The 19,729-nt window shown below is 32.5% G+C and overlaps 1 protein-coding gene across 10 annotated transcripts in view; it reads right to left on the bottom strand.

Moving 5' to 3' along the window:
• Positions 1-19,729, bottom strand: part of FoxP (forkhead box transcription factor P) — a 57,800-nt gene that overhangs the window by 9,641 nt on the left and 28,430 nt on the right. For 6 of the 10 annotated variants that reach the window (XM_085201742.1, XM_085201743.1, XM_085201746.1 and 3 more), the window contains 7 exons: positions 3,497-3,585; positions 2,776-2,875; positions 2,421-2,621; positions 1,973-2,087; positions 1,399-1,515; positions 991-1,099; positions 214-383 (listed from right to left, as the gene is read on the bottom strand). In XM_085201742.1, the coding sequence (XP_085057868.1) occupies positions 214-383; positions 991-1,099; positions 1,399-1,515; positions 1,973-2,087; positions 2,421-2,621; positions 2,776-2,875; positions 3,497-3,585 (901 nt within the window). Of the gene's footprint in view, positions 1-213; positions 384-990; positions 1,100-1,398; positions 1,516-1,972; positions 2,088-2,420; positions 2,622-2,775; positions 2,876-3,496; positions 3,586-8,806; positions 8,993-14,800; positions 14,923-19,729 lie in introns of those variants that run through there. The other 4 variants (XM_085201745.1, XM_085201749.1, XM_085201752.1 and 1 more) reach the window with 2 other exon arrangements.

Here is a 19,729-nt window from a genome sequence, read left to right as displayed (position 1 = left end):
GACTCTACAATCAAACCCTGTGCCGCAACGCTACGAAATTACATGAGAATACAGGTACGGTCGATGAAACATGGCTGGTTTGAAGTTAGGTCTCTTGAACTTTTGCGCATTGTTCACCCTAAAAAAAATCTAAAGTAATCCTAAAATTAAATCTACAGTTAACTTCAGTTGCCACCACTCGTCAACCATATTATAACATAAGTTACATCTCACCATGTGGTAACTTGGCGTGATGGTCGCGTGCAGCGTGCAAGTGTCGCATCATGGCCGCCAAGCGATCCCTCTCCCTTCTCAACTGCAGTTCTAATTGTGCTACCACCTGCATCTGTACTCGCGCTTGTGCTGCTGATCTGTCGTCGAGGGTGTGTGCTCCTTCTAGATGTCTAGAACGGAGGAATAATTAAAGATTTGTGTTTTTTTCAGTTACACGCTGTATCCCTCATATAATGGGACAGGCAGAGGGAACCTAGTGCTTATTAGACGCTCCGCTCCCCAAATATTGTGGAATTTTCGAGGCATTGCGTTTTGAGTAGCGGAACTTGACGCCGCGCTTCGCCTTGTTACCAGAGGGAAGAAATTAAAATATTCAATAATTCATTCTTCTGGGTGGGAATCAAAGCCACAACCATCCCCTTGTGCCACTGCGCCACAACGGCCTAACCACGGCCATGGAGAATTGTATAATTTTGTAATACTTATAATATTAATTAATTTATAAAGTATATTGTAGCGCTGGCAAGACTTTCTATTCTTAGGCCCCCCATTGCAGGATGCAAGAGGCAGAATGTTTTAAAATTAGAAAATATTTTTTTTTGTATATATTTTTATGTACCTACTTGCACAACTAAGCGAGATGCGTAGCAAATATATCAAATTTAACAACCACTTTTAATAAATACGGCATTATCAAAGATTATTTTGAAAACGCACAATTAAAGAACAAAATATCATTTAAAACATAACATTTCGATTTAAAAATTGAATAATTACTTGAGAAATGCTTGAAAATCCTCAGTGAGTGCATCACAGCCAGGCCACTTGCAAACACCGCGGCCAAACAATGGATGCTCCTCTAATTCATTGCTCCATAGCATCAGACCTGTTTAAATTAGTATAAATCTTATAGAGGATTTGAACTCGCACCTTTTCTCCTTCAGAGCGGCAAAATTTAAATATATAATATGAATATAATCATACTCATGAAAATTACTAGATTAACATGAAAAAATGTACTCGTACATTCAAAATAAAATTTAATATTAAATTATTAAATAAATAAAAAAAAAGATAAAAACGAAAATATCTCTATTTCCCCCCCCCCCTATAAAAATAGCGTTCAACAAATCAATTCATTAATTGTATTCCCACAATCAAGAATTGAACTGGTAACTAACTTACCCGGCGGAGCATTAGGCGGTACAGACAGAGGCGCGTGCATGAGATACTGGCGCTGCACAGCCTGCAGTTGCTGCACTAATTGTTGTTGTTGTGCATTCAGCTGTTGTTGTAGAGAGCCTGTTGTGGATGGATAAGTGTTTGTTTTGTTAGAATGATTTCTTATAGTCTAGCATTTAATTTGAGACTTTTAGAGAAGAGGTTTTCTTTAAAAAAAAAAATTTCTAAATACCTAAAATAGTGATATTTCTCAAATATTTGATTTTATTACTGTTTAATAAAATATTTTTTCTGGTATAAGATGGGTTAAAACAATTTAGTGAATGTTTTTTCACTTTTTACCCAATTTCAAGAGTGCTGAGTGGCGTAACTTGACGCCACGCTTTGTCTTTATAAAACGGGAAATAATAAAATATTAGTAAATAATCTTTAGTGGGTAGTTTGGTCGAATAAGAATCGAAATCAGAACCATCTCGTTTTTCGCATCGATTAGAAACTATTCTAATGACCCCGAAGGTCTTAGTGTATATTATATTAAAAACTTTATATTAAAAACATTATATTAAAAACATCTTACTCGGAGAACTGTCTGGTTGCTGGAGATGAGACTGTGATAGCAGGTTCAAATTGATCTGATCTTGTATCCGAGATTGCTCCAGCTGCCGCTTAGCGGCTTCCGATGTCATGTGCTGCTTGAAATTGTTATAATTCTTTAATTTAGTAATTTATTAATAATACATTCATTTATTCAGCAAGTATTGCCTCACTTTTTTGTCATGAATTGAAATTATTTTTTTTTAATTGAGAACCATTTTTTAATTCACACTTCTTAACGAACTTTATACGGCGAATATGTTTTATACACAAATGTTTTACTTCTGTTAAATAAATGTAAAAATACTCAATTACCAGTTAAAAGTTACAAACTAACAAATAAGACTAAAAACTCCAGGTTGCAACTATATAAATTCAATCTATTTCAAATCATATCTCTTTTAGTTATCGTTTTTCTTTCAAAATCTAACCTGTTTCTGCATATGATGCTGATGAAACATTCTCTGCTTCATCAAAGCCTGCAAGTGCGTGTGCTGGTCCAATATCTGCATCGCTAGTAAGTCCTGCGCTACCAACGGTAGGGGAGATCGGGCAGCGTTGCTACCGGCGGGGGAGACCGGGGCCGGGCTGGACTGTGTTGAACCACCCGTTGGGGAGGTTGGTGCACTTGCCTTGAGAGTTATAACGTACAATTATTAAAATATTAAATAATTTATTTTCCAAAATGGAAATCGAACCCGTTAACTGCATGCTTCTGCCAATGCGCTACAAGAGCCTTATATTATTAATATTTATAATAATAAACTTTTTATCTAATATACATACCCTTGCAAGTGACAAAGGCTCATTGTTGGGTGGCGGTGTGCGTCGCGGCGGTGAACTGCGTCTGCGACGTCGCGCGTCACCGCCCCACCGGGTCTCGTCTCTATAATATTTTATGGGAATATATTATATATGATTTTTTGCTCCATATTCACTATAGCAATTATATAATAAATAGTTCGGAATCACCCACCGAGGGTTCCGTACCAATTTCAGGAATTACAAGGGCGTATGGTCTCATTCTATATGAAATTAACTACAATTAATTATAAGTTTGTAATAATAGTTTCCATTTTTCGGAATTTTTCCTTTATTTATTTGTACAGCAAATTCTCACTTGCTAAATTTTGTAAGTATCAGCTTCAAAGAAAATACTCTATATCTTTTATCTGTTGCATTAATGGACCGTAGACTATTTGATAATATTTTAAACTTGATACCTCCACGTGATCTCCAAGGAAGCAAAGAGAACGAAGAAGAGAGAACTAATGTCAAGACACTTTATTCTGTGCAATCTGTGTATATAAAACTCTTCCCTTAATGAGTGACGGATTATGGTAACGGGAAGAATCAGTTGTTACCAGAGGAAGAAAAATATTTTAATTCATTCACTGAATGGGAAAGGAACCATGACCACTACGTTTATAGTCACATGTTGAGCCACTGCGCCATAACATCCTCTAGTGTATAATGTAATATAATAATAGTTTTGTATATATGCTACCTATCCAAACAGCGGTCCAGCTCGAATGCGTTGAGAGGCGGCGGCTTGGCTGCTCCACCCGGGCTAGAATTCAGTGCCTGCTCCGGACCCTGAGAGAAAATAAAATGTTATTAATCAATATATAATACAAAGTAAATTAAAATAACCATTTTTGGGCTAAGGTTAATTTCTTTTCCAATCGTTATTACAGAAATCTGTCACAAATACAAAGATCAGCTTATTCTGCAGACTGAACCTAATTATTTTTAGGGTTGCCTACCTCAAAACTAACAAAGTGGCCACCTATAATCATAATTTGTATGGAACTCTCGGTGGGAGAGCCCCACTCGTACTTGACCGATTTTTAGTGCAATTTTTTTTATTTATTTATTTGTAGGTACAAATATTCTTATGTAGGTTAGTAGGTAGTATGGTTCAAGTTGACATAAAACATTCACGAATCTATTTGCTAATGATATATTTCTACATATTTATTTATCTTATCAAGGAAAAATCAATATTACTTTGTTACAGTAAATAACACACACTGAAAATACATGGTTTAATTTTTTTATTTTATCCCGCATATGGCAAGGTGTAGAGGCATTCTGGTGTTAAGATACTCTAAGTTAAGTCACTTCCGTTTGCAACCGCCGAATTATGAAAGCATTGCGTGTTAAGTGACGTAACTCTACACCGCGCTTTACTTTGTTACCAGAACGAGGAAATGAAAATTTAAATTTCTAATTCCATTTCCTCGGGTGGGAATAGAATACACAACCTGTCACGTTTACAAACGCAACCTTGTGCCCTTGCGCTACGCCCTGATAGACATTTATAATCAAAAATTTAAAAAAATAAAGAAAAGAGTAACGTACAGAATAGAATAATTTATTTAATTCATTATCTATAGAATAATAAATTTAATAAAGCCATACAAATAATTGATCACTTTAAAATGGTTTATGTATAGTCAACAATGACTGCGCATATTTTTTTGTTTAAACAGATTTTTATGTATTTTTTTATTATCTTATACCGGACTAAAGTATTAGACTAAATTAACTATGTTTACTTATGTTTATAGCAGCATATGTATATTCATGACATGCCAAATGTTACCTACTTCGTTAAAAATATTTCAAATAAATAGACCGTCGCGAGGCCGTCTTGGCGCTGTGTATTAGCAGTTGCAACTATAAACTGGACAGTTATGGATTCGATTCTCACTCGGGGGAGTGAAATTAATAATATTTTCATTTCTTCGCTCTGAACAAGCGTAGCATTGAGTTCCGCCTCTGGACAAGGCATCAAGAATTCGGGGGAAGTTGAGAATGGAAGTGTTGTAATGGTAACGGAGTGAGTTACCACAAGGTCCCCATGTTCCCACTAATTTTGGTATACATACATAGCAGTGTTCCTACATAGTAGTGTTGACATAGAGCAGCTACTGTCAAGACACTTTTCGCCAGTACTCTAGACATTGCGTGTCATGTGGCTGAAACTAAACGCCGTGCCTTGTCAAAGTATAAAACTAATGAATGTAAATCATTCCCCCAATCAGGATCTAATCCACCACCATCGTGTTTACAGTCGGACGCTATCCCAATGCGCCATGATGACCTCAATGCTGCTTTTTTCGCGTAGCAGTGTACGGAAACCTATAGTAAAAACATTTTATTCTTTGCTTTCCGTTCGCTTTGAGATATTTTGTACAATATTTATTTTTCCGAGATTTATATTTGGGATATTTTATACGTCTTGAGTGGCAGAACTTATGTCATGAAATCGCTATCTCTAATCTATTAAAACATTTCTGTATACGATTTGAGTAGACGACCATCGTGTGTATTGCCAGCACCTGCACGTTCTTCCACCTTGATATTATTACCATTTATGGTATGATGAAATACATAAATTGTTTAGTGCAAACAAAAAGCTGACTAAGTTGTTTTCATCTCGTGTTTTCAATAAAGTTTACAAAACTGAGATGTATAACAATGCATGTAAATCCCCGATAGAGGAAAAAAATATGGCAAATGTCGTAGTTTCTGGATAATTAGCTAAATATTTATACAATGAGGAGGCTAAATAATACTTCTTTTGCGTTTAATACCAAACTAGGTATAACCTGCTGATTCGACCCCGTGATAAAATAGAAATGTCTGAGAGTCGTGTATGACACATGAGACACCTAGAGACATCTATCTAAGTGTCTGAAATAACTATGGCTACAAGTACAAAGAGTTACATCGAAAAGATTGATAAAGGAACTATAAAAAAATATATTTTTTCACTTGGAACCAGTAATTTCCTCAGATTAGTGCTTTCACCCAAACTCTTCAACGACAGTAACAAAAATTAGGGGGTGGAAGTAAATAGTGATGATGTGTAATTTCAGTTATGTACACTTTATATAATATAACTATGTGAAGCCTCTTTTATTCTATTATCAGATCGAGACTCGCATCAAATTATGAATACATGAAAATTCTTTAGGCGACATCTGCCGAACAAAAAACCATGTACTTCATGCTGTATTCCTTACACAGCAGGGTAGGCAGAGGGAACCTAGTGTTAGGATACTCCGTTCCTCATTTTCCGCCGAATTTTTCTAATCGTTGCCTGTTGACGAGCGGAACTCGACGCCTGGCTTTTCCTTTGGTGCTAAAGCGAAGAAATGAAAGTTATTCACCAATAATTCATTTACCCGAGTGGGGATCGATCCACATCCACATCTACAGTCACACGCTTGCACCACTGCGCTACCACTGTCTTACGAACCATCGCCACTAGATGAATTAAAAAAAAAACTTACTTTGATATATGTTATGGAAGTAGTCGGCTAGATATATAAACACGCCAGCACTATGAGAGTATGAGGTCAGTGTTTTGACTGGCTGTGTAAACATCTACAAGTGTTCAATGTAAACTATTATGTGACCATTTTTAAAACGATTTGTTTGCTATGCGATTTCGTATATGCTACGTTAAATATATTTAATATGTTGTTTCCTTTTTAATTTATATATTTGTTTATGGGGGGGATGTGTGGGTTAATGATTTTTGAAGGCCGTAGCGGTATTGTGTTTTAGTATGAGCGGTGGTAGTGAGTTCATATTTCTTTTGAGGAAATTTTATATTAACACGCTTTTATTAGGTCGAGCTGTAATAAACTATACTAAACTAACTAAATATCTGAATTTGAACTTCTTGTAATAATTGTATCCTCATATTTGTAAGTTATTACCATATTATGGTATCCACGAGCTGGTGTAGTGATGTCAGGTGAAGAGGACAAAGTAAAGAGCGAATATTTGAACTCTTCAGATGTTAATAGTTAACCATTCGAGTTTAGGATTATACAATTTATAGCTCGAAGCACATATAGCATCTTGTATCACTTGGTGTAGAAGAGTTTTTTTTAGGTGTTATTTAAACAATATAATTATTTATAATGTATAGATGTTTATTTAATAGAAATAAATAAAGCCTGCTTATAGATCCCGAAGAAATGAAAATAACGATTGCGCCACAGTTACTAACGATGTCGCTAAAATAAATAAACCTAGTAGTTCATGATTTCATGTAGAAAATATATAATCAATCTGTTGATAAATGCAGCTAAACGGGCGAAACCGCGAGACGGCCATTAGTATATAATATAATAGCCCTTCGAAGCCGCAGGTCCAACTAAATACATACTATTTTATAGTTTTTAAATGATTTTTAATTACGATAAACGAAAAAAATGCTTATTCTCAATATTTATCAAATGATTGATAGTACAGAGTTACACACGTTTCGTGCACAAAATATATAAACAATATTAATGATATTTTTTTAAAGGTCACGTTCAAGTAAATATGATTGTGTTACGTGACATTATATCGAATTACTTTCTTAGAACAACTAACAATTTAATTATATCATTATCTTTAGTATTAATGCGGAAGTCATCTTTCTTTTGTAATTTGTTAATTTACTCATGTAAAAAGAATGTAAGAATAGATATCGAGGTTGGATGGGGTAGTAATGGGTTCAAAAACAAGCGTTTTCATGAATAAAATTATAAGTTATAATGTAAATTCTACACCAATGAATTCATTTTATATATTCATTTTTTTATTTAAATAAAATATTTTTTAAAAATAATAGTATCGACAATTTTTTTATGTTGGTCATTTCGTTTACAGTTTAGAAATATCTCTTTCAGTATCTTTTTTCTTTCTTTTTTTTTACTAAAACTTTAAATCTTAACGATTTTCTTCTATCGATTGAATAAAAAATAGCTTTACACTCGCATAGCAAGGTAGGCCGTATATAAGGGCGAAAATCTGAACAAGTACCTTAATCATTTTATTTTTGGTCATCTAAGAATTATTATTAAAAACAAAATCAACACACCGACACCCTATACCTCTTTTTATATACAATTCTGCATGTTGCCTAGATATTTATTAAACATACATACATACATATATATGAGATATTGTATAATCGAATGTCAGGTAAGCCAGTACGTGTATGAGTAATACTATCGCCTTTCATGTTTTGTTTTTACGAAAAACACCGCGTGAGACGGCGCTGCAACAATAACATACATGGCTTTATAAACTTGCTTACTTTAACTTTTATTATTCATTATTTGCGCTCTATAATGAAGAATGTGAGGAATGAGGAGATAAGTGACTCTTTACTCTGCTCTCTCTTTATACGTGGTATTATAGAAAGAACGTCGCGTTATGTTAGCCTGACAGTCTGTCTCTATAAATGTTGACTTCAAATTCAAATTTCAATTATTAATCGGCAGTGCAATCAGTGGTATAAAAGATATTCAGATTTTTGAAATTAGTGTGAAAACCTTGACAATAGTCAATCTTTTTTTATTATATAATTTATAATTAGATATTTTAATTAATAAATAATGCAAAATATGCAAGGAAACACTCTAAAGTCCATGAACACTTAAATTGTCTATTAAACTACTTTTTCTTCTTATAAACCTTAACATTCGTATCGGTTTCTCCACTCTCCACCTCACTTTTTAGTTTATATCTCGACACTCGTATTGTCAACCAATATTTAATAAATTAATTTCATTTCATCGTTCTGGTTTCAAGATAAAGCGTGACGTAGAGCACTGCCGCTAAACAAGCAATACTTAAAACATCTGGTAGGAAGTGGTGGACGAAGTGTCATAACACTAGGCTCTCTCTTCCTACCCTGCTGCATGCAAGATGTGAGCATAAAGCTTTATTATTTTTACTTAAACCAGAAATCAAACCCAAACTACCTTAGTTATCTAATCATCCTTAATCTACAACTCACCTGTCTCACAGCGTACAGCATCGTATTTTCTTGATATTTCACAATTTATTACAAAATCTAATACCACGGTTCACTTGTTTGTCTACAAACACGATCAACACTTACGATTCATAATCAATATTATTTATATTAATTACTATGTTTATTCTTATATTTTGCTATGATATCGTCATAATATTATATATCCTGGGTAAATAATAATATTATTTAAATTTTTGTTTATATATTTGCTGTTCAGTGCTGGAATTTTTTGAATTTTGCTGTTTTTTATGAAAATTCTTGAGTATTATAGGAGATTTTTGAGTGATGTAGCACTAATGTTTGTAATGAGTGTAGTTTAGATTTTGGGCACAATAATTTATATTAACAATATAAATGTTTCTTCAGTCCAATTAGAAAAAATGATAAATTCGTTCAATGTTTTTAAGCTAATGACGAATGAATTAATAGGTTCACGCTATTTACCCTGCTATATTTATGAGATATAGCGTGAAATCAAGATAACAATACGCCTATTTATATTTTAATAAACTAAAATTAATCATTTCGTTATAAATAATTTACTAAACGATATTAAACTATATTTAATATTTAACTGAAGTGGTGAGCGTCTAACCGTAAATGCGATGGTTATGGGTTCGATGTTCACTCGCGGAATGTTTTTTTTTTATATTTCCCGGCTCTAACACTTAACATGCAATGCCTTGAAAAATTAAGATTTTTATCTGGCTTTGCTAATATAAAGTATTATTAAGTACCTAATAAAGAATATTTTTAAAATAAACGAAAGTATATTTATTATAATATTCTCTAGATATAGAAATGCAAATTGAACAAAATGAACACAATTCTCTATAAACAACGGTATCATTTTAAATATTTACAGTAAAATCTACCTAATGTATAAGAAAACAATATAAATGTACATAAAATAAGTAAATTCAGTACTAGTAGCTGTAAAGAGTTCCGCCCGCCCTCTGTTAAGCGGCAGGGCGGCACTCTACAGTGGCACGCCTACCCGCTGAAAAGAGACGCACGCGGACGTCACTTTTATGCTACTTTTTATCGTTTTTTACTGATAAATTATATAGTTTTATGTATTTTTTATGATAAATGTGTGTGAATTCTGTTAGTAATATGTGGAGCTTGAAGAGATTTTGTTTAATAATAATGACTACCTGTAAATTTATTTTTTGAACTATAAAACGTAAAAACACGTTTTTTTCTCGCTACTGTAGAAATTTCAAGGATTTTACTTTTAGTGTTGTTAGCTAAGGGCCCTATATGCCAATTTTCAAGTCGCTTTTGTTTTCAGTGAAAATAAATAATTATTAAATTCTAGTGTCAGTTTCTCTTTAAGTTCGAATAAACGATTTCCGTTCATAAAACAACTATGAGCTTTTTTTAATATTAATGTAATTATTCTTTTTCATAAAATAACGACTAATCAAAGACCTGTCAAAATATTATGTTTATAGTTTATCGTGCAATGGATGTATTGGTTTGGAATAATTATGAAAACACACGTCGCATAAATTACATCAAAGGAAAAATGTTTTATCAATTTTTTTATACATTTTCTCATACATATAAATGTAACTATAAAGTTTTATTAAAAATTTTTCGTTATCCACCCATATTTGCGTGAACTGGAAAAGAAATGGAATATGTGAAATGGAAAATCCTGGCTTTCCCTGATTTCTGGAAATCCTCTGTTAATGATCTCCTACATTCGGCAATCTGCATACATGCCAATTTTCAACAATCTAGATCCAGTAGTTTGGTGCCTTATCTGTCAGTCATTCGGTGACACCGTTACCAGACCTCCCGATTTATATGGCAAGTCCCGATTTTTTGCCCAGACAGACATGCTTCCGCTTTTCGTGAATTATTCAATTTTTATTTCTTTAATAAATCACTAAAGATTCCATAGATAAAAATCCCGCTGTTCCCCAAGACAAAATCTGGCAACACAACTCGGTAACGAGTTTTATATAAATACATAGACGAATTAAAAAAGGTGTAATTGACGTATTAATAAAAACGTGTGTGTCCCTGATAACAATGTTACTGAACTAAATTAACGTAACGCGACAAATGGTATTACGTAACAGCTGTTATCATTTCTCTATAATGTTCACATATACGAGCATTTAATTGTTTAATCCAAATTACAAGCAAAATGTAATCGTAGCTAAACTATTAGATATGTAAAAATATATTATTACTTTTATACTCCTGCCTAATTTATTTGTCTTTACATCTTTAATTCGCAAAGGAAACAAATAGTCAAGTAAATTATTCAAAAGACATGAAAAAAAATATAGAAAGGCCAATCTTAACTACTAACTTAAATAACAAACCTATTTATAATTTCATAGCATAATAATTTTAGAATACGAAAATTGTGGTAAATATAGAATGTAGGACGAAAATATCTAATATGAAGACATACCCAACACCCAATGCCTCGAAAATTAAGGGTTTTAATACTTCATGCAGGTTTTCCATGCCTATATTAGTAGGGTACGCAAAAAGAAACTAAGCATTTTTTGGCGTAGCGAGTAAGTGATTTTGGATTCGATTCCCTTCATCATAAAATATAAAAAAACTGTTTCACGTCTTCACAATTAGCAGGGTAGACAGAGGGATCCTACTATTAACTCTGTTCCCCGTTTTCCGACAAATTCTGGAGGCATGACAGTTGAGTGGCGCAACACCGTGCTTTGCCTCGACACCAGAGCGAAGAAAATGGAAATATTAAATATTTCATTTCCTAGAGTGGGAATCCGTTACGCGCCGGCCTAAGAACTATGTCGGATGCAAGTGCCTTGCTATACCAGTTCCTGGAGCGCGACCTCCGGGACGCCCAAGGAAGCGCTGGTTGGTTGTCAGGACATGAGAGACAATGGTCTAACCACCGAGGACGCAAAAGACCGTGCAAAGTGGAGTAGGTTGAGTAGGAAGGCAGACCCTGGTAATAGCCGGGATTAATGCCAGGAAGAAGAAGAGTGGGAATCCAAAGAATATAAAAAATATCAAGTAAACACAACAGTTTAATATTAGTTAAAGCTTCGCGAACTGCAGAAAAGCTTGAACGTTATCAGCTAAATTATAAAGATAACATTATGTAAAACAAACATTTCTGAGAAATATTTTATTTAATAACTTTTATTGTAAACAAAGCTTATCACGTGACCTTTGACCTCAATATATTTACATATGTATAACGATAAAACGTTTCCTTTGTAAAAAATAAAAAAAGGATGAAAAAAGAAAGATGTTTTGACTGACTCTATGTAATGTGTTTAATTCATTGTCGAATTATTTCATTGCAGTCAGTTTTTTATCAGTTTTTTATACCAATTTGATGTCGATTTTTTTTTTAAATATATTATTCCTGCATATAGCAGGTTAGGCAGAGTCAAGATACACTGTTATCTGGGTTCATCTTACAGATATTGCGTGTTGTGCAGCAGGACGTGCATAGCATATTTCACCAAATACGAAAATGAAAATAATTCAATCCCTGGAGTGAAAATCGAATTAATAACCATCGGGCTCATACGCTGTTCTACTACGGCACAATGACCTAAATTAGGCGAAGACACAAAAAAATAATTAAAAGTAAATAAAAAAATGTATAGATATAGAAATAGCAAATTCCAAATATTATCTAATATGATGATGACAAATTATTAGCAAAGTAAAGTGCAAAGATCATTCTTATCTATATTTTGGTAAATACCGGGAGTATGATATATGTGAAAATGATTTTTATTATAAGATTGGTTTTTCTTAATGATATTAAATATTTATAAATATAATTATATTTATAAATATGCACATAAAACAAAAGTGGTTATCGTTGCGTAAACAAAATTATGTTAATAATCATACAGATGTTGATATTGTCACCAATATTATTACCAATAGTTGCCATATAAGACAACTAATCATCGCCCCCAACTTTGTTTGCGTGGGCTTTAAAATGTTCTATGGAAACTCTCAATACATTAGAAGAATGTTTCTATTGAGCAAAAAGAAAATAAATAGAAAGACAATCGTCGGCAAATTCAGCGAAAAATGGGGAACAGAGTGTCTTAACACTGATTTCCCACTACCTACCTCGCTGTATGCGGGATACAGCGTGTAGCTGTTTTTATTTTATTTTTAGAAAGATAAAATCTAAGTGATAATTGCTGATTTAAACATTATTTTTATTGCAAGTCAATTAAGTTTTATATATATATAATAGTAGTAATATAAATTATAATACTGTAATGCAAGAACTAATATAATATATTGATATACTTATTATCAAAAAGCACACGCATGTATTCATTCATTCACAAAAAAATCTAATCTCTATTTTATGAATCAATCTCGTAAGTAACGGATAAATTTTACATATTTTTCTTAATATTTATTTTTTAGAGTAGGCAGAGGGAACCTGTAAGCCCAGAGTTAAGACACTCCGTTCTTCAATTTTAGCCGAATTCTGGAGGCATTGCGTGTTGATTAGCGGGACTCAACGCCGTACTTCGCCTCGTTACTAGAGCGAGGAAACGAAAAAATGTATTATTTCATTTACTCCAGTGGGAATCGAACCCACAACTTATGTTTACAGTCGCACGCTCGTGCCCCTGCGCCACGTCTGGCCTCTTTTTTCTTAATGCACAAATAAAATTGTCAGTTAGATGACCCACATTAGTTAAAGCTATTTTATAATTATATTATTATAATAATAGTCTCTACTTTTGCATAAAATTATAATTAAAAACTGTAATTGTTAAAAATCTGACTATTATAAAAGAAATACACACAGGTAGGTAAATCTTACAAAATTAAAACGCAGAAATAAATATGTAAATAAAAAAAATGCCTAATTATTCAATTTAAATGAAAAAAGATGGATTTATTCCATTCATTTTCCTGAAACATAAAAAAATATATATTTAGCATTTTATTATTCGTATACACAATATGAATTAAATTCGTTTTTTCATTAATTACGTCCTCCAAAACGCCTTTGCTATTTTTAAATAGGTACTATTCTTTAATTAATTCGTTATTTTTTCTTTATCTAACAATTAGTGTGAAGTGAACATTTTAAAGTACCACATATATGAGAATTTTTTTAAATAAACTAAAGTTAATTTTATTAAGACAACAATAATAAGGACTACAGTTATATTAAATAATTACGCTATTAAATTTAATATGCATAAATATGTTTTCCTAGATAAAAAAATACACAATCATAGTACAGGAATCAATTGCAGTTATATTAAAGTATTGCTTATTACTTTTGCAAGTGAAAACGCGGGAAGAAGTTAGACGATCGCTGAACATTGCCATTGGCCGCCCACTGATGAGCGACGCTGATTGGCCGGCATCAGCGACACACCACGTGCTCATAAGTTACAAAGTTAGCAACTTTTTACGTTAACTTCCTGAACTTTTTATATTGCAATCTAATGAGTTTTATTTTATTAAATTTAATAATTGAAAAATATTTGTGTATTCTATATTATGTTAGTTTTTTTTAATAAATCAAATTTGATGTTTAAATAAGTCAAAATTGAATTATTATTTTTAATTTTGGGAATAATTGTGTTACTAGTTTGTTTATTTTTTGCCAAATTTATATTTGTTTTGTATTCTACTTACGAACACGTCGAAATACAGCTCACGTTAAATTAAATAAATATATACTCAAATAAGATCCAACACCCATAAGACTTATCACCGAAGTACCCGATAATGTTGACCCCGTTCGAAAAGTGCGACAGCAAAAATCACTCAAACAGCTCTAATTGTATTAAAAAGGCGAAACAAAATAACAACAATTAAAAAGAATTCACAAAAAAAACCAACACTGAACAGCGACAAAAACTACCACTCATAAGTTCCTGCCCGAATGCAGTTCCCGATGCAAATTATTTACACTGCAGCTAAGTGCATTCACAAAATAAAATATAAAAATCCCACCACAATATAAAATGTCGACGTACGCTCTATATGTGATTGAAAAATAATATATTTGCTTAAGTAACGCGCGTCTAAACAATACACAACAGCCTTCGGCGCGGCGGCAACAACAATGCTAGGTCGAAATAAGCAAGAAATATTTAACTACCGAAGCGGGGAGGGGCGGGCACTGGCCCTCAGTATTGGCGCTATGGCTGTGGTAGTTATAGTTTACGTGATACACAGCTCAAATACAAATAATATAAACATTACAGCTGAGCATGCGCGGTACACGCAGACAGGGACGAAGCGATGTCGACTCCTGGACTATAGACTTTCTGGGACTTAGTATTTGGCGACAGATGAATGATTACGCCCAATTGATTTATTAGACAAACTAGAGTGTGTAGTGGATTCCCTAAATCGCTTTTTTATAGATTAATTTGCATAATTCTGACAGGGAGAGCGCGTGTAGCCCAATGCGCATGCGCGCGGCGAGACAGCGAAATGTTATTGACGATGCAAAATATTTATTTTTTGGCGCAACACCGACGCAGCTCCTGGTTTGAGCGGAAACGCTGCCATTTTGAATTTGGAAAAGGAAATGAAACGAAAACCGTTACCATACAAATTATGCTAACTTTCAGAATTTAGACACTGTACAAAGTTGTATTATATTTGTATATTTATTCTATTATAGTATATTTCAGAGTAAAAAAGATAAAAATATCTCCAAATTCGTAGATACATAAAATTTTCCTAATATAGTAACAGTAGTTGAAAACTTTAGATGAGAACATTAGTTAACAAGCCCACGGGGAGTTTGAAAGGGATTTATTTCAATTATTATTCGATATGAGGGCATCACGCATGCGCAACTCCGCATTTACACCATCGTGGAAAATTTTTTATGAAAATATTTTGGAAAATGATAAATGATTTTTTTATTAAATATTATTATGCATTGTAAATATATTTATAATTTATTTAAAAAATATATTATTATAAAGATTAAAATCCAAGGACCTGTCGTTTCCTAACGATTATGATGATTTTACAACAATCATGCCATTGGGAACTTTGAGCCTAGTTGGAAATTAAAGCAACTTATAGCACGTTTTAGATGTTTTCCGGACCTTCAGAATTCTCACCAGATCTGAAACCCTAGGTCTTGTCCACAAATATCATAAAGACTTTTGTAAGTCCAAAGTGCTGCTGTCCTGTTTGCTTATAAAGAAAAAAAATACCTGAATTAATAATTTTTTATTAGTAATTTTTATCTTGGTAATATAAAAAAAGAGTCCAACTGTACGCGAAAGAGATATTGTTTGTGGGCTTTAATGCAGTTGATGCATAAAGAATGTAGAAACAAATCTTTTTCCTCGGTGTTGTTCACCAAAGAAAATATATAAAAATATAAAATTCATATACAATAAAACAGATTTTTTCAATATTCCGGTGTAATATACAGACATTAGCGATAGGCCATTGACATTTTTATTGGGCGATGATTTAGAGCTATCGATTGCGTCGCCGGCTCTCGTCCGGAACAATTTGAATTTAAGGCATGATCTACTGACACTAAGTTTTCTATGATAAATTACTAGTCCTTCAACTTATGATAATAAACACGTTACAGAAAAAAAATGCTAAATACTATATATGGTAGTTATTGTAGTTTACTTTTAATTCCTTATTTTTTTTATTAATTAATTATGTACAAAAAAAACGTAATCGTATGGTTTTTTTAGGAAAAACGATATAAAATAAACTGTTTTCATATTTTCCAATATAGAATACTAGAAAGGACCATAAACTATATAAAATTTTAATTTGTATGTAAAATATGTAATTGTGCATTTAAATTAATCATAATAATAACACATGTTTAAAATGCCAACAATATTCTTAGAACATTCTACTATCAAGACCGTGATGTAAATTCTAGGTTACATAACAAAATTTATTAAAAAAAAATCTTAAGTATAATATATATTCTTCCACATCTAAAAAATCTGAAATGGCGATGAGGATTAACAAAAAAGTATTAATTAGAATTGAACTATGCTATAATAGTAACTTATAAGCGGGGGCGTGGCACGCCCACTGTACAGTGACGCCCAGTTACGCTGTACAGCGACCGCCTACCCTCCTAGTGCCTGAACATTTTATATACTATAAACCTTGTATAAGCCTTTATAACATTCTAGATTAATATTTCGTTGATTTATTTTCATGATATTGTATGGAAATGTATCTATCAAATGTTTTGTAACCAATGATTGGATATTGAGCTTATTAAACATATATATTTATAATAGACTTAAAGCACGAAAAGGTCCATGTATTTAAGAGAATTCGAGTGTACTATGGTTTTTTCTTGTAAAATGTTACGTTATAATTAATTCTAATAATATCTTAACTTACCTTATTGCGTTTGCTACTAATTAAAGTTAACTACAGTATAAATTTAACTAATGGTACTGAATATTATATTACCTATCGTGAAACATTATTATGAACCATATTATATTATTCATATTTATGAAATTATTATAAACCTTTATTGATCTATGTTCTATTGGTATTGAGCGACGCGACAGTGATAATTCAGTGAAATTTCACTCCGTCTATTTTTTTGTGTATTTACTGACACACTCACCAGAAAAAGTTAAAAATATTATTATTTCCATAATATCCATATATTTAAGAAAAGCTTAACAGAAACCACCACCTCCTGGACTAGATTCATTAATGGCGGCAACCGCTTCAGCCAGCAAGGAACAATAAAAGCCGAGACGCAGCAATTTGTAGATATATATATACGAGTATAGATACTAGTATATTCTCGTATCTAGAACATAGAATTTGGGAATAATAGCAGATCTAATTATTTATGATATATATATATAGGTATATATTTTATGAAAAAAGGACAAGGCAAACGAGCGTTCGGGTCTCCTGATGGTGATCACCGCCGCCCACGACCCCGTGAAACACCAGAGGAGGTGCGGAGGTACGAGGTACGGTGCGTTGCCGGCCTTTGAGGTGGCGATAGACGCGCATTTATAATATAAGGTACCCATATCGTACCGACCTGAGAAAACTGTCGCGGGTAGGCCATTCCATATATTAAAGCTATTGGTGTAGATAGGTACAATTGGGATGGATTTGGAGATAGTTCTAACGTATTTCGGAAAATGTTTCTGTTTAATTTTTTTTATTGGTTGCTGACTTAAAACGATCTTAGGTTTCCTATGTGAAATGTCTAGATAGGTATAAATTGAGAACAATTTGAATGGGTCCCTTGAAATTTGTACATTTTTTCAAAAAAAATGTTTAAGAAAAAAATAACAAGTATTAAGCTTATTTTTTTGAAAAATTGTAGAAAGGCAATGGACCCACTCCATTATTCTCAACTTTCTACCCAATATATGCAGAAAGACTATTTACAAACTTCGATCGATCTCTTACAATATTTTAAAATGTGCAAACATGTTATAATTGCACTTTTTATAATTGAAATCAATATAATAAATGGAACACTGATAGCATTTCTGTAATATTTTTGACTGTGGTAGTCTGAGTGCTAGGTTTACAGCCCTGCATAATCTACTAGGTTCCGTCTGCTTTAGAACACCGCTTGCAACGTTAGTGGATATTTTGGTTATATTATAAACATTTATATATATAGTAAAAGAGTATTTTATAAATAATAATATAACTAAATAAATTGGAAAGCTACAATTCGTACTTTACTATAGGATATCTTTTTTCCTCCATTGTAATTAATGGTTCAATAAAACAATCGAATATTTCATATAATGTTTAAATGAAAAATCTTACAATGATGTTTAAACATTCATTAGTTATTTAATGGTATTTTAATAAAATTACATAATATTTGATTCCTAATTCTTTTTATTTTTTTTATAGCGACCAGCGAACTTATTATGATATCTTTAATTCTAGAGTATTTGAACACTTTTTAGACATATAATATGAGCACTGGAACATAGAAATTCAGAATAATAATAAGTGTTATCTAAGGTTTAATGATAAAATATTAAATAGACTAGATACGGCACAGACACAAAAGTTCAAAGTAATCACCCGCATCAAACGAGTCACGAAAGAAATTAGAATATTATAATAATTTGCCTTGTCCTATTAATATTATTCAATTTTACCGTATTCCTGTATTGAGACACTCTTCAAAGCACTGCGTTTAGTTCCGCCACTTAACATGCAATGGCTCAAGAATTCGGCGAAAACGGAAGTGTCTTAATGGGGATTTCATGGTCTTGATTGATTGCTATGTGCGGGATACGGCGTAAAAAAAAAACACTCTTTTCTCCGCTTTCTGCATGCTGCGGTTTCTTAAGCTGCGCTGATCTTTCTCGCTTTGATGAAGTAATTTGTTCTCATTAATACGAATCAAATAAAAATCCATCGAACTTACAGTCAGACGTCCGACGGCACCATGATCATATATCACTTGGAATTTTTTAATATTTGAATTATTTAATATTTTCATTTTCTCACCCTTGTATCGAGGATATAGGATCCCCATCTAATATCCGCAATTCACATATATACCTAATGTAAGACTGTAATACAGTCTAAGAAACCTTTTATCGCTATCACAAAAATTTGTATATGAGGATTAATGTCTATTCTACTTTCATATAAATACTACTGAACGGATATAGATGAAACTTTACAGTAAAATAGATTATACATGAAAATAGCACATAGGCTACAATTTATGTAAGTATATTTTATAATTTGGCTGTAATAAAATGATAAGCGGGCGAAGCCACCGTGGGCCACCAGTCTCTATATACTCGTAATATACTTACTACTTCATAAACAGGAGTATATAACAATAAAGTTTGTTTTCTTCATCAAAAAACTGCCTCACTGAACTATTTGTACAGATCGTTAGAT

Source organism: Heliconius melpomene, chromosome 18 (assembly GCF_056956725.1).
Source record: "Heliconius melpomene rosina isolate 202511_hmr_F chromosome 18, ASM5695672v1, whole genome shotgun sequence".
Taxonomy (NCBI): Eukaryota; Metazoa; Arthropoda; class Insecta; order Lepidoptera; family Nymphalidae; genus Heliconius; species Heliconius melpomene.
The sequence above is the reverse complement of the archived record's forward strand: the minus strand, read 5'-3'. Positions and strand labels throughout refer to the sequence as shown.